This window comes from Pezoporus flaviventris, unplaced genomic scaffold (assembly GCF_033815535.1).
Source record: "Pezoporus flaviventris isolate CSIRO_AGI_PZ_B2104156 unplaced genomic scaffold, CSIRO_AGI_Pfla_v1 ptg000066l, whole genome shotgun sequence".
Taxonomy (NCBI): Eukaryota; Metazoa; Chordata; class Aves; order Psittaciformes; family Psittacidae; genus Pezoporus; species Pezoporus flaviventris.
This window is the reverse complement of record NW_026892614.1, coordinates 19,220,160-19,245,013: the sequence shown is the minus strand read 5'-3', so window position 1 is coordinate 19,245,013 and position 24,854 is coordinate 19,220,160. Positions and strand designations below refer to the sequence as shown.

At 38.9% G+C, this 24,854-nt stretch overlaps 1 protein-coding gene across 2 annotated transcripts; it reads right to left on the bottom strand.

The window, feature by feature from the left end:
• Window positions 1–850: 850 nt before the first annotated feature.
• Window positions 851–24,503, bottom strand: LOC133278554 (plasminogen-like). Of its 2 annotated transcripts, none has more exons than XM_061471452.1 (19): window positions 24,350–24,503; window positions 21,455–21,590; window positions 19,124–19,230; window positions 15,534–15,648; window positions 14,547–14,686; window positions 13,841–13,961; window positions 13,601–13,719; window positions 12,574–12,736; window positions 11,864–11,994; window positions 10,941–11,106; window positions 9,964–10,130; window positions 8,955–9,103; window positions 7,418–7,511; window positions 6,045–6,165; window positions 5,234–5,308; window positions 4,729–4,869; window positions 3,337–3,443; window positions 2,342–2,487; window positions 851–1,173 (listed from the first exon to the last, which is right to left on the bottom strand). In XM_061471452.1, exons 1-19 carry the CDS (start codon window positions 24,396–24,398, stop codon window positions 1,012–1,014), a joined length of 2,409 nt encoding a protein of 802 aa, XP_061327436.1. In that variant the 5' UTR covers window positions 24,399–24,503; the 3' UTR covers window positions 851–1,011. The 2 variants fall into 2 exon arrangements, with proteins under 2 accessions (XP_061327436.1, XP_061327439.1); XM_061471455.1 differs by having other exon boundaries at window positions 13,841–13,958.
• Between the last annotated feature and the right edge of the window lie 351 nt (window positions 24,504–24,854).

Genomic DNA, 24,854 nt, shown 5'->3' with positions numbered 1-24,854 from the left:
GGGGTGCAGGAGGGACATCATGCAGAGCCAGGGCTCCCCAGGCTCTCTAGCTGATATGCAAGGGGTGCAGGATGAGAGTGGGAGCTCATAGTGACCAAGTGTTTAACTTCAGCATTGTAAGCCAAGCTCTCCTTGGAAGGCATTTCTAAAGGTCTAAGTTTTCACTTCCTATAACCACAGGCATGTGTACGTAATTTTCCTTTGGAGAAGAAAAATGTACATGTAGCAGTTATACAGTGAGATAAAGTGATATAGTGAAACAAATGGGTACTATGGACAACAAAATTTTATAATATGTTCAATGCATTGCCATTACTTGCTGTAATGATTGACAGCTGTTCTCTGTCTCCACTATGGACTAACTTTAGGATGAGGCTATTTTTTAGTCACTGTTTTATATCTTTGATGCAACATTTGTACTTTTGCTGACACACAGATTTCATTGTCAATAAAATATATGAAAGTACAAACCAAATGTGTTTGTTTGGGTGTTGTTTTTTTTTTCCCATCCCATGTATTTAATGCTATTGGATATACCTAATAAAACTGTATATATAAGCAAGATATGTACAATTAGATTCTTCTTTGGTTTGTATCATTAATTTGGTAGAAGCTCTGAAACTCATAGAAAATGAGAAGTATGCTCCTTTCTTCCTTTGTTGGAAGCACAACATCTTGGAAAGTCAGCCTTAGAGGAAAAGGTTATTGTAGAGCCTAACAGAAGATTGAAATGCAGATGTCTAGCTACAGTTGAGGTTGGGATTTTGGACACCTATTTCAGAGGTGGGTAAGTCTATCGTCAAACATAGCAAACCATAGAATATATAGAAAGAGGGTAACACATTGCCAGTTGGGTTTCTTGGCAATAAATCTTAATTTATAAAAAATTAAAATGGATGATCATATTTATTTTACTTTCTTATGAATGATTGTAGCTTTAATATTGCACTTGGAATCTTGTATGTCTAACGTGCATGCTGCTTTCCAGGAGAGGGAAGTCCATACACAGGATCAGTTGCTTTCCATTACACTCTTAATCCAAGGAATATAAGTGGAAACCCTAACGTAAACACCAGGTTTCATGGGTTGAGCACAGCCAAGGCCCCAAGAGGTGACTCCATGTTGGACAAATTTATCTTGATCCAGACAGACTAGAGGTCCTCCACTGTCCCCCTAAACAGAGAAAGAAGAGGATGATTCCTTCATGGACAGACAGGAGGCACAGAGACAGAAGTACTTCTCACATGTAAGGACTGCACAAGTGATAAGAAAACACTGCAACTCTAGCTAGAGAAGAGCCATCTATGCATGTTGTTGTACACTTATGCAACATCATCTCTTCCTCCCACCCAGGTATTACGTTTAGTTTTGTAGAGATGAGGTTTGGTTGGAAGGAATCTTGTTGCCCTCAGTAACTTAAACTGCACTTCCTCCCTCCCTCTCTTCTCTGAGGTATTCACAGTTTCCTGTTGTTACTAGATGATCCAAGACCAAGTGAATGAATGCCTTCAAGCCATGCAACTTAACACGAGTGCAGCTTGCCTGCCACAGTGCTTGTGCATAGGGTAGCTGCTGTGCTGGGGCAATGGCATTGACCTGTTGGCTGGGGAAGGCAGTCTGCTGTTTTCACACTTCTTTATAGAGTCATCTCTAGTATTTCAGGGAGGAAAGTTTCCACCTAGATTCAGTATGTTAAGTTTTCTAAGCCCTTTCATTTAAAGAAACTGAAGAACCCAATTTCAAATCCTAGAATTCTGAAGATAGCCTTCATGCCACACTTGTGAGATGAGGTATTTCCAACCATATTCCTCCTTTTCAGCAAAAGCCAAGTCCAGCATTCATTTTGCCTCATCCAGTGTGATTTTCACAGGCACTGTCACTGACACTTGAAAGTTAGTACTTCTTTGGCCCCTGGTATCTCTCTGTATGGCATGGTCCAGTGCATTGTTCCTTGACTCCTAACTGAAATGTCTCAGGTTGTTAACTGAGCTATGTTGGACATTAGAGCTAGTCTAACTGAGGCAGGCAAAGTGCTCTTGTAAAAAAAGTCAGATTGTTAGTCATTCTAAGTTGGCTTCAATACACTTGCTCAGGCAGCCGTGTATTACCATGTGCTCTGTAGTTCAGGCTTATCTGAAAAATGATCCTCCCCACTTCTGAGCAGCAGACAAGGGAGAAAGAGAGGAGCAGAATGTACTTGTCTACTTGCATTTTCCAGCTTGTATGCCACATGGTGTAGCATACCTGAAGTCCAGTTCTGAGCCTCTAAAGGCCAGAAAGCAAAGCACTATTTGATTTAAATGTGCTCACAAAGAACTGATGTGCTCACAGACTTTCTTACCTGGCAGCTATCTGTGCCACCATGAATATTGCCAGCACAGAGCTCGTGTTTTTTGACTCTACCGTTCAAAAATTCAGGGCGATTGCATATTTTATTCTCGATCACAGGGAAGCCAGTTTCCTTTAAGTAGCCATCACCACCAGTTCCTTTGAAAATAAAAACAAATCCGAATCACAATACATGACAAACTTAACATCTACACAAAACAAACATCAAGATATGGATAAGCAGTAAAATAAGCAGAGTGTTTATGCATTGTGCATATACTTTTTACCCATAATATGGCAATTTAGCAAAATCAGTAAGCATTATCAGTATTATAGTATTTGTCAGCCTCCACCATCCATCAAAGTCTGTGCTGCACTCATCGACCTTCCTGCTCCCACACTACATCCATATGTATCCAGCATCCACTGATATCTGTGGGAGTCATTAGCAAGCTATTTTATTTCTCTGTATCTGAGTTTATTTCTCTGTGGAAGAAGGGAGGTTTGAAGTAATCCATTGGGCAGAAACAAGGAGGCAGAGAAGGTACTGATGCCCTTATCAACCAAGACAGAGTGAGAGGTTTGAAAATGAAAGTTACTTTTGTATTTGTGTGAGATGTGAACCAGGCTGGTTGAGAGAAAAAAAAACATTCTAGAGAATGAGCAAACTTAGCTTCATGTGATTACGAAATAGACTATGTCTAGAAAACCATTCCACCTGACTTCGTAAAAGCCCACTTGGGGGAAAAGCAGAGTGGACTGAGAGATAAGAGTTAGCAGGTTCTTATGTTTGACACTCCTCCTTTAATATTGTTTAGGGGGGTTCAGTTTGCATAGCTCAGAAAGGTTTGGGAGAATCTCTACCAGAAGGAGACAGTGGAAAGAATGGCAGTACCTGATGAATTTTGATGAAATATTTATGCATGCAAGCTTGTGAGGGGAGGTTTGGATACAAGTATGTAACAATCTCCAAACACAGGGCTTTCAGATGTGTTAATACTGTCTCACCCTTTGTATCTCCCCAGCCTGTCACGTAGCACTCCTCTCTTCCTCCTAACACAGCATTTTCTTTAGGCAAACAAACTGGGATTACATGATCATTAATAATTGCTGGGCTGAAAGAAACAAACAAAGAGACTCATACAGGAACAATCATTAGCATATTTCTCCCTGATAGCACCTTCAAGCTTCCAAAAAGATTTTATATACAGTCAGCCTTTTTTCCTTGAAATCCTGAGCTCCATAGAATCATAGAATCACAGAATGGTTTGGGTCAGAAAGGACCTTAAGATCATCTAGTTCCAACACCCCTGCCATGGGCAGGGACACCTCAGCCTAGACCATGGTGCCCAAGGCTCTGTCCATCCTGGCCTTGAGCACTGTCAGGGGTGGAGCATTAGACAGGTAAATTTTTTCTCCTGATGCACAAAACCTCTTTTGTTTTAGGCTCTAATCCCTCAGAACCCATGAAAGGGAAAGATCTGAAATGGAGAACAGTTAAAGGCTTGTGATACCAAACTTACTAACCTAAATGACTTTCATAGCCAAGAACACCTAATCACAAAATTACTTAGTGGTACGAATTAGTGGTATTTAACACATAGGTATCAGTTTGCTCTATCTGCATCCAGTCTGACTATCAATCACTTTCAGACTGGACACTTAGCACATAACAAAACCCAAGTCAGTCTGACTTGCCTTTGTACACAGCTAAGGCTAGGCTCAATTAATAAGACACATTAATTTTAACCTTGCATCTGTTCTGGACCTGCATTGCAGCCGCAGAAATCAAAGCACAAGCACCATATATTCACATCTGCTTGCAGCTGTATGGAAGTATTTCTTTTGATTGCACATTGCCTCAGCAAGAGTCTCAGATGAATGGAAACAGATACAAGAAGGGACATACTGGGTATTGCATCAAATGTGCATTCTGTTTGCCTGCACACTGGACAGACTTGCTGGAAGAAGAAATGTTCCCACCACAGCATGGAAACTGTATGGTGGGATATCATGCTAATATTTCAGCTTTCAATCCTCATTACCTTATCAAGGTAAAAGCAGGTAGAAACAGAGCCTGAAAGCTCCTCTAGGCATTAACTTTTGCTACTCTGCTACCACTGCTTCACCTCTCAGCATATGGCACCCACTGCTTTGCCAGCCTGGGTCACTGTCCCTAGCCCTCCTCCCCTCCCAAGGCAGCCCTTTCCCTTTCTGAAGCCCTGCAGCTGAATCACCTTATTTTCCACTGGAACTTCTGTAGAAAGGGAAAAAAGAGAGGGTCTTAAGTCACTGATTGAACACAGTGTGTACAGAAACACACATTTCCATAACACCAACAATGACTACTTAGTCAACTTGTCCCCTCAGAATGAAGGAATGCTTCAGGTGAAAGAGTACCTGCTCAATTTTAGTAGAGCAATGTCTGCCCTGTGTGGTTCCTTGAATAATTTCTCTACATCTCGTTTTTGTACTGATGTCTCCAATGCTCTTTCTCTGTGTAATCCAAGGTATACTTTATATGCAGATGGCCTCGAGGACCTATTGGAAATGATTGCACATGGTGAGCTGACAAGAACACACCCAAGACATAGACCACTTAGAGGTTATTTGGTACCTTGCTCTGGCAAAGCCAGGAAAAAGAGACCATCATTGGCACAAACTTAATTTCTTAATCCCTATTATGGTCATGATGAAATAAAGTTGGCAAAAGTTGTCGCTATTGTCTCTGTTTCTTCAGTCAAAACTCTGCTTTAATGAATGATGACTAAGCTTGCTTCAATTCTCAACTGCTGTAAGCTGAGTTGAGAGACAGCTCTGGTTAGTTATTGACTCCATTTTGTTTCTCCTTTGATTTTCTACCTGGTGTAAAAAAATGCTGGTGCAGGCTATAACAGATACTTACTTTTCTAAGCAGTGAGCAGCAGTAAGAACCCACTGAGGGTCTATCAGAGTTCCTCCACAGAAATGCAGGCCAAAACTGGAATAGAGAAAAAAGTAATGAAAAAGGCATTGGTTTAAGGTGGGGCATTAATTCTACTGCAGTTCTTGAGGTAATCCTTCTAACATGTATGCCTTTACAAATTAAACGAACAATCTAAATGTTTATTAAACATTTTCATTAAGAAACAGATTTGCTTGAACAATATTTGTTACAGTGATGGTAGTGTTGTGTGGATGTGTTTTGTAAGACCCTGCAGGAAAACACTTAGATCTTTGCTCTTAACCAGTATTTCTATTCATGGAAAACCTTATGTGCAGTGATGTATACCATGTTAGAGATTCTGACTTCTATCTAGCTGTGATCATAATCAGACAGCTCTGCAACTGGCCTTGATTCCTAGTTTTTCTAATAACTTTGCAGTAAGATTTAACACTTATGTGGAAGGACCGATCAGGATCTGTACTAGCCATACTTCAAACTGTTGCTTCTACTCATAGGATACTGATTTTAACATAGAATATAGTGACAGATTTAAAATCATTCTGCCTTTTATTGAAAATAGCAGTTGTACTGATTCTATAGGTATTTATCGCAAACTGGAGCATTCTTGGTTGTCTAAATTACCTTCTTTATGATTAGCACACATAATATAGCCTTGAGCTATTTTTAAATTAATACCAAGTTTAGAATGCTGCAAACACAAACTATAACATCCTGTGACAGGGAAAGTTTCCTTGTGTGCAAAGTCTAATGTAATGAGGAATAGCTATACCTTGTCCGGAGACTGATTTGCCACGGCCAGGAGTGTGGATGCGAAATACACCCAGCAACAATCCTTTGAGCACACAGCTTTGGTCTGAACTTGGATTTTCCACACTCATACTGGGCAGGAGCTACAGGATAAGCAAACAAAACAAAAAAAATCACTATAAGGAACTTCAGTGTTTTTGTTGTACGCTCACTGTGAACTCAGAAAACTAGAACATGAACCTGCTAAATTTCTCACATCAGCTTTTGATTTGCTGCAGGCAATTATATACCATGCACCACCTATCTTTTATAAGGCTACCTTCATCTGGAATATGTAAGCACGCCTGGCAATTTTTTTCTAACATAACCTTCTTATTGGTCAGCAAATCACATGTGAGTAAATCCACAGTCAGACAGCAAAAAAAGAAAATAAATAGAAGAGGAAAGAGAAGGAAACAGAGAGAGAAAAAATAAATTCTTCCAACTTCTTTAAATGGACCCTTACAGGTACCAGCAATGCAAAAACTACACTGACATCTGGTTTTAAATGAATCTTGGTGGTACAGCACATGAAATTCAACCACTGTCTGTGTGGAACAAAATTTTGTCCACTCTTATCTCAGGATCTTCTGGTACTTCAGATGTCTCTGAGTTATTAAGACCAGGTAGCTCTTATTTAGTCTTGGGAAACTGACTCTTATCAACAAAGAATTTAGAATTTGTTGTCAGCAAAAGGAACTAACTAATGAAACTGAAGACAAATCCCACGTTTTCTCTGTTTTAGCTGAACATCTGCTGATGGACATGAAATCATTGTAAATGATTTTGAAATCATGTAAAAAGCAACATCATTTGTTGCACCACCTCATTCAAAGTACTGAATGGCTTGATTACTAGTAACAAAGACAAAGGCATTTGGTTAAATATTTTGGGCCAGATGCACTTTTCAGATATCTGTTATGGTACAGTATCAGAGGAAGGGAAATCTGTTTTACATCCAGGACAGAACCAGAGCTACATGAGCAGGGGTAGCAAAAATTTTGCTGGGATAAGAGCATTCCTTGTTCAGCCACATGCTGAACAAGGTTATTATGCCAGGTATACCAGGCAGGAGCATGGGCAATCTCCACAGGAACAGCCCCAACTTGAAACACATGGCGAAACCTTCATGAGCTTCACTGGGCTCCAGGTACATCTGGCCTCTGGGGCTTCCAAAGGAATCAGCACCATTCTTAAGACTTCAGACACAGATTTTGAGCGCCACTTCCCCACAGCCTTAATTTCCAATCTAAAGCTATTGCTTCAATCAGTCTTTCAGATTAATCACTGAATGTCCTCCATTTGTCATAAAAAGTTACAGAAAAGAGAGACAGTAGTCTTTAAAACAATAATTACGGCACTTGGGAATGTCACAGTACTCCCAGGCTTTCCTTGGGTCTGTTGTGTAGCACCAAGGCCCATTCACATCTCCATCAGGATTCCTGCAATACTGTAACAAAGAATAAAACCACCAACTATTAACCAGGGGACAAAAAAGCCTACCAATGTATGCTTAAAAATAAAATAAAATTAAATTTTGGAAATATTTTTCTACTTCCTTTCTGATGATTTCCAATTTCTTTTGTGAAAATTTGTTTCATTTTTCCATTTGTTTTGTGAGTTTAGAAAAAGATAATAAAAATGGAACTTTTTCAACTGTCTTCACCTTGTAAGCTTCACTAGTGCAAGCTTGGACCTCTGAGCTCTCAAATAATAAGAGATCTTGATCTAGGATGGGATTTTCTAAGGTACTAAACTGTCTACTCCTGCTCCCACAGCAGATAGTAGGAGCAGCAGGGTCAGCCCTGAGGTCTTTTCACACCCACTCTGGTTGCATGGGTATTGTGTAAGCTTCTCTTGCATAACTTAGTGATGCTTATGAGTCCCAGAGGCAGGGGTGCAATGCTTTCCCTGACGTGGGGTGCCTGGTTAGCTGAATCTCTCTCTGTCTTACTGGCCACATTGACCAGTCTCTGCTCAGCACAGACACCCCACACAACTGCATGGTACCAGGTATTTTTCTGGTTCCTTTCCTTATTCTGAAATATAACCCATGTCTTAGGAGAAAATATTTGTTTCCTTTCCCAAGAGGTCCTGACAAATGTGAGAACCAAAAAGTTACAACAAGCAGTTTTTCAGAGGCAGTTTCCCCAGTCTGAGCTGGAACTGAGTACAGGGTATGTGATGCCATCAGACGATTGACTAAAGCAAACTCTAAAATCATTTACCTGGAGAAAAACATAGTTCAAACTGGCAGCATCAAACAAGCTCATTATATTACATACAGAGCTTGCCATAAACCAGGCAAGTATTGTATATGGGATGTTGAAAGTCTAGAGAACCAGCGATGAGTACCTGTGTTGGGACTATGCAGATGAAGGTTAGAGATGGCACATGACTTACAGGATGGGTCTGGTGCACGTATATCCTTGTATAATAGACTGCAAGAGAAGCTGGAGGGCTGGAGGGTGAATTAGTAGAGGATGGGGGCTGCAATCCATCAGCTATATATCTCAAGGAACTTGCACTGAATGTTGGATTCCTATCTATCTCACTCACTGTTACTACTGAAACCTATGACCCCAAGTGCTCCTTCTGGCAGAGGCAGCAGAGATGTTGCCCACGGACCAAGTTCTGTTAGTCCTCAGTAGCAAGATGAAGCAAGTGCTTATCTGAAGCCCCTTGTCTGGGGTGCAGAAATGTTCAACAGAGCTTCTCTCTGTCCCACAGAAGTACTGACTACTCATGTCAACAAGAACTAACATGATCAGGTTCTTGGGCTGAGCTAAGGATAATAATTTACAAAGAGTTGTCATGAAATTCTTGCTGAGGGACCATGGAGATGACAGGCAAAGCTCAAAGGACAGCAAGTATTAAATGAACATCTGCTTACATTTTTATCCAGGCCTGCTCCTGGATGAGTCATGGGAGTGAAATAGTCATGGCTATGAGGTTTCTGAGAACTCCACTCTTGGCAAGTTCTGCCCCTTGTAGTTTTTGCCACTGTGCCACGATAATCTTTACCATCACCATGAATGCAATCTGTGAAGAAAAAGGAAAAGGAGGTGATTGTTAGATGTGAGCTAATGGACCACATCCATACTTGATGGTAATGAAGCAAAACTAAATGTGAAAAAACACTACCAGGACTTACTATGTATACAAGGAAAGAAGAACAACATAGTGACGATGATGGCTAACAATCACATTTTCATTTCTTTGTATTTTAAGCATTTTGTTTTGAAAGTCAGAAATCAAAGAATCTTAGGTTCGGTTCACACCTCTGACTCTAGAAACAAGGACCACAAAGACCATGCACTCATAAAGTCTTTTCCTTACAGACACTGCTATCTGTCCAAAGCCACATTTTATAGTAGGTAAAAAGCAGTGATACATGTTCAGGCAGAATTAACCTTCTAACCCAAAGAACATGTTATAGCAAAAAAGGAAAAATTGAAGATCTCTAACATTCTACTGCATAACAAACTTGCATCTGAACTGAATTAAAAGAGCCAGCTGTTCTCTGGTGGGAAATATGAATGCATGGCCCAGGAAAAGACTTTTTTGGAATAGTTGCCAGCAAAATGCCATCACCTCTGCATTTGCTGTTATTGCTAGTAACCCTCCCACAGTAGTGTGGAGACTACAAGCCATGTGTTTCCTTGTGTTTCCAATATCGCCAGATGTAGCAGATGAAAGATGTGAAACTAGTTTAAAATCCCCCTGCTATAAAATTCTACAAGAAACTTCAGAAAATGAAGAGAGTGGATACAGTATTATATTAAGATTCTAATTATCTAGAGTTTCTTGTGTTTCATCCTCATTAAATTCTTGGTGCCATTTCCATAAAAACCAGCTTGCTGGTTATGAGCATTTCTGGGGGAAGCTGAAAGCAGTCTCACCAGGATTTGGCTCCAGGGTTGTCTGAGGAGGTTTTGGTAAAGTCACTGATAGATGGTCATCGCACTTCTTCAGATCGCAATACTCCCATCTCACCCTGGGGTCAGTGGTGTAGCACCATGGGCGGCTATCGGCATCTGGGTTTCTGCAATAGTTCTGCCTCAGGTCCCTACAAATGTAAGCATATTATGTTCCTATCTATGTCACTTCTCTGAGAACCTAAAAGAACGTTTTAAAAAGCAGGTGTGTTACAGAGTCAGCACTACCACGTGTCACATATGACATATGCGACAGAAATCCTTTTTTTAGCATAATCAAGAAATATATGCAGAATATTGAAATATACCAATTTAGTCATTAATGCTTATAGTAGAATACTGTTTACAAATCCATATAAATAAATGCACATATGTATATTAAAGATGTAATCACTTCTGCTTTTTCAAATACATTCATAGAATCGTAAAATCGACAAGGTGGGAAAGGACCTCCAAGATCATCAAGTCCAACCCATTACACCAGGACTGCCAAGTCCACCACTAGCAGCTTTTAAGAAGACTGTTTTTTTTTAAATAAATAAATAACTAATATTAGAATTAAGAAAATAACCCATTATTTCTTCAAAGCTCTAATGAACTGCAGAACAGGAAGCAAAGACTTGAACTCGTGAATAAGATCATGTATAGACACAGTTCATTTTGGTATAAAGGAAAATTTACAATAATTCTTAATTCCTTTAAAAACAAGATAGAAATACATAATTAATTAGTCTAAAGCATAATAGTGACAACTGTGGCTTGTTTCAAGATGAAGTTAACAGAAAATATTTCCATATTAAAAAGAGAAGTAAAGAAAGAGATTATTTTTATCAAGTATGCTCCCTTCCCAGCATTAAATCATTGTAATGAAAGGTGCTGCAAATCAAACCAAATTCATGGATACTCATCCGATGAAACATGGAAATGGGAAATACACATACGCATTTGGGAACTGCTCTGCTGTTTTGTTGTGTCGGTGAGGTGACATTGAGCTCCAGGCTTGACATTTCTTTCCCGTGAGAGTGAAAGAAGCTGTGCCACGGTAAGTCACACCGTTGCCTTGATAGCATTCCTCAGTAATTTGAGCCTGCTCAGGCACATCAACAGCTGTAGTGAATAACAGAAACCAGTCTCTTGCATCTTAATATATTGATATTTACACATAAGCCTAGAAATCTAACATACAACAACAAGCCAGAGTATTTTGCTAACAACCACAGCACGCTCTCTGTAACAGAATCCTTCTCAGATTGTAGATCAAAAGGAAGCTTTCCAAAATGCTTTTAAAAATTTAATGATGTGCTAGATTAAAAACACTTGTACATCAACTTTGCTATCCTGCATGGGGGTTATTTCAGCTAATGATGCAAATAGTTCACATATGGATCAAAACTTCTCCACAGCAAGGGAATGTCTGTGGCTTTGCCGCAGTTGCATGTGTGGAACAAGCCTGCCTTGTGTAAGGAGAATTTTATTTTGGTTGGGGTTTTTTTGAGTCTTGTTTCAGTGCTCTGAAATCACCTTGGTTTTGCTACAAATTCCATTTTCAGGAGCTGGCATGTAACACTAATTAACTTTTCCATGGAGCATTTAAAAATTTACAAGTGGAGGGAACCACTACTTGGCAAAAGGAAAAGACCTCTGTTACTGCAATTCTTCTTTAGCTGGGTTAGTAGGTGACTTAAAATCTTCTGCACTTATCCATCAGACCGAACATTTCAGCCTGGGCTCTGTACCAGGCTCAGGAGTTCAACAGATTCATAGCAATACTGGGAGTGACAGCACTAATACAACTGAGCACCCAAGATTTTTACAAATATACCAAGATGACCCTTCACTTCCAGATGTCTCCTATGGTTCTTACCAGGGGCCTCTGCCTCTGTCCCATCACAGCGGGGGATGGTGCAATATTCCCACCGAGCAGTTCTGTTGGTAGTATAACACCATGGCATCTTCTCACCATCAGGATTTCTACAGTAGTTTTCCTCTAGGTTCCTGAAACAGGAAACTCGGCTAAGAAAAGCCACTCACATCAACCTAGATTATGAACAACAGGAGAATGTTCCTTGCTGTCTGGTTTACTGTTGTATTTACTGATGGGAAACTTCTGCTGTCATTTAGTGATGCCTTTTACTAGATGAATAATTGCAATGCACTAGTGTTTGGATGTGCTAAACCAGGCACCTGCTAGATTGCTAGATGAATTAGGAGCTTGTATTTCATGTTTGAGGCCAAGAGCAATGTGGCAGAAGCATAGGGTGAAATAATCTAGCCACATTATTGTAACTTTCTTACTCCACATTGCTTCACCTGAGCAAAATAAAGTAAAAGGATGAACTGGTGAACTGAAAAGGGAGAAAGTCAATCAAGCAGACCTTGAAGGTCAGAACTGGGGAGACACTAGTATCCAGGAATGAAGAACTGAATAAAAAGAAATGTGCAAAAAATTGAAAAGATGGAATCCAACAGCTGATGGATGCTGATGCAACCAAAGAGCTTTGCAATATAGTTGAAGAAAAATCCTGTGCCTTGGTACTTCTCATGGACATTGAATAATGGAGAGGTTTCCCTTACTTGCAGGGATAGTTTTCAGGAGTGCGAGCATGTCTGTGAGGAGACTGAGAACTCCAGTGCTGACAGGTATTTCCCGATTCTGTAACGGATATTGTGCCTTGATAATCTTCTCCTCTTCCTGATAGACACTGACGCCCTGGTGCAGGAACCGGTGGGGGTGTTGCTGTTACAGAAGAAGAAACTGAAATTAAGCAGTGCCTTCTAGACATGGTAAGAAACAAAAGCAAGACCATTTTGTGCTTCATAATTAGGTGGGCTTTTCAGCTTTAAATTTTAGAGACCAGAATGTTTGAAAAGCCCAAAAGGTAGAGAAAACACCTAAAAAGTCTGAAGTTTTCTTTCTTCAACTTTAACATCTTCATGAGCACTCAGACTGTCAGAAGATTATTTGCATCTGCCCTTTTACAGCAGCCAGGATACAACACAGCCAACGCAACTGCTTACAGCCCCATCAGAACAAAGCCTAGAGCTAAAGTGGTAACACTGTGAAGAAAACTGGGATGAAAGTGGCAGACACATCAGTGATAGGTACAGGTATAGGTGCAGGTATGAAAGAGATGTACTCTAACTGGTGAGAATTAAGGACAGCAAGGATGAGATCTGAGAAGCCCCAGGGAAAAATATCATGGCCAGGACAGGTCTTCAGAGGAAAAGGAAATTGAGAAAGTGGAGAATGTAACTGGAAGAACAAAACAAAAGCCAAAAGATTTTTAGGAAGAGTGAAACTGTCGGACATAAAAAGAGGACATCAGAAGAAATACCAGAACCACTGAAATGACTGGTCGTGGTAAAACACATCAAGGGAAATGCGCTTCAGTCAGAACCATTGGATTATGGCAGAAATGTCTGGCCTCAGAAGAGCGATCAGATGTTGATTTCAAGATTATTTTTTTTTTTTTTCTTTCAGATAGAAGTCTGAACTCTTTTATTCTTTCCTTCATCTTTGGAACTTCTTCTATTTGTTCTAGATCTTTGCACCAAGCTGCCTAAATGTCCTTTTATCTACAAGTCTAGAAGCCAGACTCACTGCAACGAGGAATGTTGCAATATTCCCAGCGTTTAGTTGGGCTGGTAGTGAAACACCAGGGCCGAGGTTCACCGTCAGGATTACGGCAGTAGTTCATCTTCAGATCCTTCTCTGGAAAACTGAACCAGAAAACAATTGTTTTAAAATGTCAATAATGTCTGTAACAATTGTCCTGTCTGGGGAAGGGTGGTCTTCATGCCACCATTGACAATAAACAACCTGTCACAGAGTTTGACTCACTTTTCTGGGAGGTATCCATGTGAGTGAGGCTGCTGTGAGTCCCAGCGCTGGCATTCAAGCCCAGACATTGTTGTTGCAACTACTCCATGGTAGTTTTCTCCACTGCAATGCATGCACTCTACTGTAGGAACAAGGTGCAGTGAGGACAAGAGAGACAGAAAGTCCTTAGGGAACTGGTGCAGAAACACTCAACTCACATGAAGCTCAAGACCTTTACTAGAGCACAAGGCTGAAGGACCGGGCTTTTTTTGGAAAGTACAAGCTTATTTTTCATGGTGAGATAACTTCAACTAATTGATTATATTTATAGCAGTCCATTAAAAAATGAAAGCCAACATATATAGACTATACTTCTTAATAGGGCTAAATTAAAGTTATTAAACTATAATTGAAAATCTGTGCTTTGCTGCTGTCATGTTTTATTGAGTTTTGCACTATCAACTGCTGTTTGGTTCAATCTTAGGATTAAGACATGAATACAGTCATATACCATTTTTTAGCTAAGAAAAAAATTAAAAAGACTGTATAGATGTTCTGGGGGTCTCTTGATATCTCCCTTGTTGGTGTTGAAAATGTCTTTGGAAAGTTTCAGGTTGAACTAAAATCAATTTTGGAACAAATAATTAAAAATAAAAATATCTGAATAACTTTATATTCTTGAACACACCTTCCAAAAAGGGAAAGAAATCAGTATGTGTATCCTGACCTTCACACTCTGGAACATTACAGTAGTCAAATCTGGTAGCAGGATCTGTCGTGTAACACCAGGGTCCCTTTTCATCATTATCAGGATTTCTGCAGTAATTTTCCTCCAGTCCAGCACTGGGATATTTTTCAGGTGTGTAACTGGAACAGAATTTAAATGGGATTAAGGAATAAGGAAAGTGTCCCAGTTGTTCAGCTGAGGACTCTAAAACTGAAATCTTTATCTGAGGACCATTCTGTAGATGTTGTTCATTAGATATCTCCTAATTGCTACTGTGCGCCATTGCTGAAGGGTTAGTCATGCTATAGCTATAGATGTCAGGAAATATGCTTCCTCTAAGGCCAGTCATGTCTTTAATACTTGAGTATTAAAGCATAATACGAACATACTGGAGTATTAATATTTTAACACTCCACATACTCAGTTTCCAGGAATTTTTGCTTCAGCTGAAGTACCATTTAGCATGTAGAGAAAAGTCTCCTCTAGGTCATGTTCCCTGGGATGTGCAATGAGAAGATACTTGCTGTAATGTGAAAGTCCTCTGTAACCTGAATTGTATGCCTTCTCAATACGAGGTTACTAAATAAACCCAGTTGGATGTTTTTCATTAAATACGGGAAACACTACCCTGACAGCTGTCTGTAGGTTCACTGATAAAATGGTGTACCTCTGTCTCAGGTGCTGCATAATATACCTTTAGCCAAGAGAAGTTCTTGCTCTGGTGAGATTAATAGAAAATTCTAATTTCAGCAGAATGCTTCCGTGTCTAGTATTTTGCTCATGTAAGGACCACAAAATTTAAATGCAACTGCCAAGACTGACAATGTCCCTATTGATCATTTAACTCCTATTGCAGGTCTCTGAGTTACAACTCAGATCAGAGAATGATCTTATTCTAGATAAGTGTTGAAAAATATTTTGTAAGAAGACTTTGAACATCAAGCAAATTACTTATAAAATATATAAACATATATGAAAAGTCCTTACTTTGGCTTATGGGGGGCATTATCAGCCCACTTCTGGCATGGTACACCTTTCTGAGTTTTTGCTTCTGTTCCTCTGTAATCCACTCCTTTTCCTTCCTTGCATTCCAGAAGATAAACTGAAATGTTTAATTAATGTTTAATTAATCAGTATCATGGCATGTACATTGTATTTTAGTACATAAAAAATCCATTTTCATACTAATATATTTAAATACATTTGGTCATATTTTGACTTTCTTATGCTGTAAAAAATAGGCAGCAGATGAGATCATTTCATTAACATTCACCATGTGATAAATGAGATTTAATTAATGAAAGATATTCTAAAGCAATGACTTTCTGCTGCACCAGATGAAATAGAAGGTGTATATTATATATGTTTTTATATTCTTAGATTTTGGAAATTAATAGCACCCTAATGAAAAAAAGGAATAAAAGAATTAGTAATGAAATCCTGTCTTTATATAAGCCAAGGGGAATTTTAACACTGAATAAGCCCAGGGTTTGTATCAGTTGCCTTATAAACATTAAATTGTTTTAAATTACTAATAATTAAACTAAATGAGAACTCAAAGCTCAATGTTGTTAAATTTTTTCCCAGGAGGAGGGAGCAACGACACCACCATTGCAACCTTAAAGGGTTTCCTGGGAGGACTGAACAGTCAGTTTTCCCAGCAAAGAGCTGGTTACTGCAAGGGGAGAGCAGGGTTGCAAGGGGCAGCTCTGCCAAAAGCACAGTGGAAAGAAATCAGATCTTGGCATGTTCCCTCAGAGCTTCTGTATCTGCAGTTTAGGGACAGCCACTATCAGGCAATGTGTCCTCTGGCTTGGAAAACTAAGCAGGAAACTTATTTAGTATTTCTCTATGCACAGGATATATTTCATCAGCCAGTTCCTCTTTCATAGCTGCAATGAAACAATCTGTATTTTAGGTTGTGACATTGTCTCAATGTCTTTAAATAGTGTCCAATCAGATACTTGTGAGAACTGTTTTGCATCTGTTTTTCTCAGTATCAAAGTAGTATCAAAGCTAACATACAAGCAGAAGATTAATATAAATCTGGGGAAATAATGCCATTTTACACAGATCTGTCTTGTCAAAATTGAAAAGAACTAACATTTGAACCTGAAATAAGATTCAGCTCTCCTGTGGACTGATAGGTAGTTTAGATCAGGATTTATGGTTGTACCTTTAGGAACATCTTTATTTCAATGTATATATATAGGCAAGTTAACTCTAGAAAATTTAGTTGAAAGCCTTTTGAATCCCTCAATTTTGCAATAAATTAGCATTAAACCCCTCAATAACTGCATATTGAATCAGCCAAGAGCTGAATCTTTATTGTTTGCATAAACATTTGACCGTTTATATAACCTTTAGGCTTTTTTTCTGTCTGATGACAAATAACTGACTTTGATCCCCAAACTCAAACCATGTCCCTTGAGTTAACTATTTACAGTTTTGTGGATAACAATTCCCAAATGCTAGCTTTAATTCTCATTACTTTTTTCTATAAGTTAGAGAAGGTTAACTTTCCCTTTTATAGCACATACCATAGAAAAATAATTAAAAGTGTGAATTTTATATCAATAATCATCCATTTCTTTGAATGCAATCTTAAAGAGCAATTAGATCTCATTAAGTAATTGCTTCAACTGAAAAAAATTATGTTGGTTTCAGCAATAGTATTGCAAAAGCATCTGGGCACGTGAAAGGAATTTCCTTGAAGTATCAGGACAGCAGCAACTGCTGGAGACAGTGATGTGATCTGACTAGGTAAAAGGTGTGTTTTCCATTCTGTTCTGTAAGAACTGCTGAAATGGATACTATCACTAAAAGGGACAGATAATAATCTCTGGGTATTGCAGAACTCTCATCCAGGTTGTAACCTCAGCAAATCCAAGGGATGCCTCAAAAATAAACCAGAATCACATTTTAGCTCCTAATCACAGTACTAAAGCAAAATCAGTAAGGATTATTTACATGGAAGTTATTTGTTGACTTTGCTACTTGCCAATTGATTCATTCAGTTTTCCTTCTACAATAGGAATTGCTAAGAAGATTTCTTAGCATTACTTAATCATGATTCAGGGATATTACCACCAGCTTCTGGATGTAATATAAATATGTCCAAAACATTAAATTATTTATCAGTTATATATATATATATATATATATATATATATATATATATACAAAGGTAGCTGGCTAAAGGCTTCAGAAAATTTCAGGCTGCAAAGGACCATCAGTGGTCTTTGGTCCAAAACTTCATAAAAAGCACAGCCAGCTTTTGAGATGGATGTGGCCACTTAGGGATTTGTCCAGTCAATATCTGCAAGGGTGGAAGATCTGCAGCCTTTCTGGGCAATGTAGTGCTTACCCACCCTCCCTGTGAAAAATTATTTTCCTTATATCCACAATGTCTGAACAAAATCTCATTTGGATTCTCAGCTGCAAATTGAGCTAAAGCTATTGAACTACTACATAAAATCTTCTTGCAGGTGCCATACGCATAATATTATCTTACCCTACAAGTCTTTGCAGGTCAACAGAGAAGTAAGGATGCAGTTTCCTGATGCTCATGAGTATTTACAGTAGAGTTACTGTGATTCTTGACTTTTGGTTGGAACTGGCGTATGGAAATCATTGCATGATTTGCATGATGTGGCAACTGAGAACCTGGTTCATTTTTCCTTTTCATGCACTTTTCTTTGTTGAAGGAGATCACCTTCTTGGTGGATACTATAGTTTCCAATTTCTGAATATTCTCAAATATATTAATACTTTTTTTAAAGTTACAAATAAGGAAGTGATGAAAGGCAGTGCTCACTAATCATATAACACAGGACAGTAGTAATTCTGTTCAAAGATTACCCCATTATCTTACATCTCAATGATCATTAGGGAGATTCTTTCTCCCATATGTATTACTGAAGCCAGAGAACAATACAATGAAACTTAAATTACATAAAAAATAAACCAAGTTCCTTCTTCCCTGCATATAAAAAAAAGCTCTGTGATTGATTGTGTAATTCAGAATTAGTCTTAAAACAGTTTTTTATCTGCATCTGTCATAATGTGATAGTTTTTTAAGAGATGATAAAAAATTGCATCATTGCCATTCTTTAGAGACAGAATTCCTATTTTCAGAAAGAATAGATCAAATACATTTTAATCAAATAATTCTCATCTACTACAAAAGTGATCCGAAATAAAGCATGTGCAACAAAATAAGTACCCCCAGCAGATATAGAGAAGATGCCTTAGGTTATTGACTGGTTTATAAGGAGAGAAGGCACCCTTTAGCATCTCCATTACTCCCAGCATCTTCTCTGTTCCTGAGCAACAGTGCTCTTTTCTGCCTGTGGATCCTAGGATCTAGGGAGCAGGAAAGATGCTAGAGCACTGATCTGCTGCTCTAGATGGTACTGCTGCTATACTAGCAATGTGGCAAAACCCAGGCATTTGGTATGGGCTGACCCACCCACTTCATCTCACCCAGTGAAGGCTTAGCTCTCATACAATAGCATATGCGAGTCCCACTGGAAAACGTATTTCAGTGAAATAGTATAAAAAGGACATAGACATACCTCTTTTTTCATAGAGAACTGCATTTGTTCTTCTGAATAGCACTGCTGTTTTGGTGTTCTCAGCCAGTGTCAAACACTGTTGGTCTTTACTGGTGAATAAGAAGGCCCTATTGAAATCAAAAGAAGAAAGCAATGAAGAAACAATAGCCAAATGTGTGTAGTATTTTCCTGAACACCTTCTCTAATATTCACTTATAATTTCAGTAAGCACTGCTCTTCAGTGATACTCAACATTGAGTGTTGTTTCACAAATCTCTCATTTTAGCAATGACTTTGACTCCCAAGTCTTCATATCAAGTTTAGACTGAAAGAGAGCTACATGAACAAATTATGACAAGGGATAAAAAAGGAGGTTTACAATGTGTCAGAGACTCCAAAGAACATGCTGAAGAGGATATATGCACAAGGGACCTTGACCTTATTTAAAAAAAAATGGTAATTCAATGAGTGAGACATTTTGCAGTATTCATCAGTTACCAAGAAACAGGTAAAACACACAAGCAAGGACCTTATATTACCTTGTGGTGACTGTTCTGAGTCATCACACGTGAAGCAATGTAAGCACTTTGGAAAATGCTTACATTTATCTTTTCAGCAAATGCCTAGTCTGTAAGTCTATGAAACTGGAGCAGATGGTATAACCTTTACAACAGCATCTAAGGAAGACTCCTGGCAGGCTAAGCAATTTCTGCAGCTGGCTTTTCTGAAGCTAAAAAAAGGTCGATAGCAACATAACATTCAGTAAGTAGGTCTGTATTGGGAAAGCAAATACTGACAAAGCCCGTTCTGCAGCCTTGCCACCAACAGTCATGTCCCAGCGTGCCTGTACTTCTAAGTTCACACAGCCTCTCCCTAAAGGAGATGGATCACATCTGGACTTACAGCTGGCAACCACGTCCATGAGTTTTCTGGGGAGTGCTGGTTGTCCTGGGTCAAAACTACACTGGGTACGGTTCCCCCTGTTTGAAGCCCCGTCCCTCAGTAATGTTACATTTATAAGCAGGGGTGTAGTTAACAAGTATGGTCCAACACATTGCTAAGGTAAAATAACAAGTCTGAAGTATTGATCTGAACTTGAACTGAAGCATTAATGTGAAAGTGTTGCAGTGCTGGCCTGACCTTAAAGCTCTGCCTAACATTGACCTTTCTTCCCCTAGATCCTCCCCTGCCAGATAACGTGTCCTTTACTGATTGTAATAGATCTCACATAACTAATTAGGCAAGCAAGGACAAAACATCCTGATGTTATTTCAGTGTCAGGTGATGGTAGTCTCAGACCTGAGGCAGAGGCTATGGAATGATATTGTGTCTGAATATGGCTGGAAAGTGAACAATAATACTCTGCAAACTGTAAGTATATAATCTTAATACACAGGCTTGCCCTCTCTGCCTTCTTCCCCTTGTTCCTGAGCCAAGTACAACTGAAGCTCTGCTCTCTCTTTGTGGTTTTCAGAGAGGGGAGTCAGATCAAAGAGACATGTGATCAAAGTCAGCAACCCCCTGTCACCCTTCAGGGTTACACCTCTTTGAAATAAGCATCATTTTCTCCTTTGATTTAAAACACAAAGTTACAAAACATTTAAAAACTCAGCACCAGGGATACTCCTGATGGAGAACCAAGTGCTCGAAACAACCCTGCAGACAATCAGTATGCTGAGTTCAAAAGGTATACTTCAGTAGTGGTAGATCAAGAACTCATGAAGACTGCCTCCCACCACAGTAACAAATGTCTCTCCTCATTACTCCAGTTTGCTATTGTACTGCTGAAGCCCTTGGTTTTGGTACAGAAGCCATAGGCTTAAAGCAATAGGCTCTCCTGAGGCAGGAGCGTGAACAAAGGCTTGTGGTACAGACTGGAAATAGGTTTTAGGATCATTAAGGTTTCCCAAAGTAAATAAAAGTTAGGTAAGCTCACATTCTAGCAAAATTCAGAATAATGGATGTATCTGCAAGATAATAGGAATTGCAATGAGCATAAGGAATGCCATGATTGCTGTCCTAAATTTCCAAGAAATTATGACTCTTTACTGCAAAAAAAGTGCAAGAACCTTGATAAAACCACGTCAAGATGGTGTTCGGTGTGCCAAGCTGTGCACCAAGATATCATAATATTTTCCAATAAAAATTCAGCATAATTTTCTTAAGTTTTCTATTTCTGCTGTCTTCATCCATATGTCCCAGGTATTCTGTTTCTATACATCTTCTGTTTTTCCAACAAACCTCAGACACATAGTCCTAAGAAATCCCTCAAAAGTTCAGACTGCTGATAAATAAGGCAGACTGCTCCATCATCTGCAATGGAAGATATGTATGGGGACCAGTGAAAATTACCTGCAAGTAAATTTAGTTTCAGTTTCACATTGTTCCGCACATTCTTCATTACTATTTGTCTTATAAATTTGTTTCCTTGGGTTAAGCAGCCAAGCTCCCTCTGTTTTCACGTAGCTGTCTAGTATGCTTCCTTGCGCTGAAAGGAAAAAAAGAGAGAAAGAGGTGAAAGTGCAAATGATTCAAACTTTCACATTAAATTGTCACCTAGTTGAGTAATATCATCATTTAATTGCTGGAATAATTGGGTTAATGGTGACAAAATATGACTAGGAAGCACTCACTTCCTAGTATGTACGGTAGCACCACTGAAAACCCGGTGCAAAAGCAGGACAGAGAAATGGCTGTATCATTCTAAAAGTCATGTTATAAGTTGCACAGTCCTACAATATAAAGTGATGGGAACAGAGATGATGACCCAAGGAGTGAAAAAAGTGAGGTATTTCAGAAAGAAAATGTGAGAAAGAAATTGGTTGCCTATACTTTGGAGAAAGTGGAAAAATGGGACTTAAGAAGGACATGAAACAATGATTGTCCATTTCTGATATCTACCCATATAGAATGACTTCAGGTATTATTAGCCAAGCTGTAACTGCCTCTTTTCAAAATGCTCTTGCTTTTGCAAGAAACAAGCCATTCTCGACCACTGGGGTTATCACTGTGCTCATCTTCAGTGTATAGTTTTTGTAGTAACTCTGTATTGAACTTCATTTATAATGCCTGTTTTAATACATAGCTTCACCCAGTTCCTGAATAAAAAGGCACACAGGGTATGAACCAGACACTGGCTTTCCCCTACATGCATAACAGCCACACTGAAGAGGACTTATTCTTTCTTCATGCTTTTCTGATTCTCCTTTCTCAGCCATAGCTCACTGACAGCAAGGGGGACAGAAAGCAGCCTTGTCCCACTCAGACCCACAACCTGTAACTGAGGGGCTCCACGGGACATTACTGAAGTGTCTTTCAGGTTGAGGAAGTCAACTACTCTTTCCCTTTCCTGAGTAATAGTCTTCTGTGGTGTGAAGCAGGCTTATATGCCTCCTGGTACAGTCAAATTCCATCACCTGATTGCTAGCTCAGCCTCCACTTGAGTATTTTCTTTAAGATTATTTTGCACCTACAAGATAGAACTGATAAAATAGGCACAAAAGTCAAATTACGCTTCCTCTCCTAGCACTTCAAACCCAGAGAAATTACTGGTTTTTTTTTCCTGCATGTAGACTAGGGAAGATTTTGAACCCAAAGACTGAAAGTTCAAAAGTCTGCATGAAAGAAAAGCATGGCTGCTAAAAATAAAAGATAAAGTGAAAAAGTATATAATAAATTTTCATGTGACAAGCACAAGAGTCCCTGGGTCTATTAGTTATTTCAAAACAAAAGTGACATTAAGAAGAAATGAGTTTTGAGAGAAAATATTAAACTAGGTTAGAACAATATCATGGGGATGCTGCAATGTTTTCCACAAGGACAAGAAATACAAGTAAAGAATTCCTATTATGATGCAGCTTCCATGCAACCTTAATTCTGTTCTGTTTTGACACTTTACAATAATATTGTCATTATAATTATAGCATTTGATTTTTAAAATATTGACAGGGTCATAACTGATTTGCGTCATAAAAATATTCCCCCCCCTCTTCTGTTGTAATTCCGTGTCAGGGGATAGTACTCTAAGAACAAAATGAAAACATATACAAACTGAATAAAAACACTTTATATTTTCTTTCTAATATTTTCCCTATGTCTAAGGAATTTTTCAGTGTTTGAAAGATATATTACTGCCTTATTCAGAAATCAAATATTTTCCACTATTTGATAAAAGATTTGCAGACAAAAACAGTCTTGCAGACAAAAGCCCAAATCCTGTATTTTCCTCCACCATATAAAATTCTTACTTATTTGAGAAGTGTATTTGATTTCAATGAGGCTGGTTTTCTGCAAAAATAAAGCTTAGAAATTAGAATTTAAATTAAGATGATGATTCTTTACATTAAATAATATCTAGAATTATTTATGCGGGGGCATGTTAAATGCTCATGCATTTTATGTGAGGGGGTTATATGTGTTGGTACATTCACAAGTGTATTTTTAACTGCAGTCACAACAGCTTGTGTAGTAATACAAAAGACCTGGAAAAAGATGTGACATCTGAATCCCATCGCTCATTGAATTTTAAAGTTTTCAGAACAGAGAATATTTATTTGAGATTTCTGTAAGAGTTACAATCTAGTAACCCCAAAAAGATATATGCAAAGGGCCTTACTCAATTCTTGCGTGTTACAAGTTATTTGTACTGTCTTCTGCAAAAATAGCATTGCAGCACCAAAAATACTGCAGAAAATATTGTTGACCAGATTTGAGCCTACCTACCACCTAGAATTAAAAATTTCCTGTTAAGATTGTGGCTATGAAAAAAACCTGAAACTAGTATGTAGAGCAATTTTTCCTTTTCTTTGTAATTTTGTTTTTAACAATGCATTTACACATTTTAAACCAATCAAAATAAGGATCACACTTCTTGGCAATAACAGTGAAAAGAAACAACCCTATGATAAAAGGCTCTTGAAATAAGAGACAGACATGTCTTTGTAGGAAGCCTTTGATAGGCTGATTTCCAAGCATGCCCCCATTTCTGGCAGTGGGACATGTCTGCAGGGAGCCATTAGCTCCCCATGCAGACACCAAGGCTGTTGCTCCTCTGATGTCTCTAACAAACACAACGCTGGAGCAACCACAGCTCTAACTTTGCTCAACAGCAACTCTCTCTGGCCAGGAAGACCTAAATCCATCACTGTCCAGGTCAGTGGTGACACAGAGATTTGGGGACCTACCTTCCACAAATGCAAGCATGTGGCCCCCATCTCACCTGGCCAAGCAGAAGGCAAAGACTCTTACCTGAGCTGAGCAAGAAAAGAAAGAGAAAAGCAGCTTTGCTAATCCCCATTTTGGCCCAGTTGGCGGGTGCTGGAAGTTGTGTGTGTTGGTGCACAAAGTTTTATTGACTCGCACTGCGGTGAGGCAGCATCAAACAAACAAGGCAAGTAGATGAAGTTAATCATTCTCCCATGCTGTGACCCCCTTTACCGTAGTGTGGCCATTCAAACAACCTTGAATTGGATGGATTACCAAATCAGACTCAATCATTTGTACTGGATACTGGGAAATGTGAAGGCACTCTCTTGTTTTGTGGGGCATTTTTGCTCTCAAATGGTTAGGCCTTTCTTTGCTAAAGAATAGAATAATTTTGTTGGGAAGTATAGGAAATCATGGATCTTGGCAGAATTTGAATTTCTCCTGGCACTATGCTCCCAATGGTAATTTCAGCCAATAATACCTCTATTGGTACTGTAAGCACCAACTTCCATTTAAACTCAGGGTAAGCACAATTATCAGATCTTGA

Bases quoted from the DNA above. Each gene is read 5' to 3' on its own strand.
- LOC133278554 (XM_061471452.1), bottom strand. From the start codon at position 24,398: ATGGGGATTAGCAAAGCTGCTTTTCTCTTTCTTTTCTTGCTCAGCTCA. The intron at 12,737-13,600 runs GTGAGTCTGGCT...CTTCTGTAACAG, and splicing joins TTGCAACATTCCTCGTTGCA to CAACACCCCCACCGGTTCCT. The intron at 6,166-7,417 runs GTAATTATTGTT...CTTATCCTGTAG, and splicing joins CTGTGACATTCCCAAGTGCC to CTCCTGCCCAGTATGAGTGT.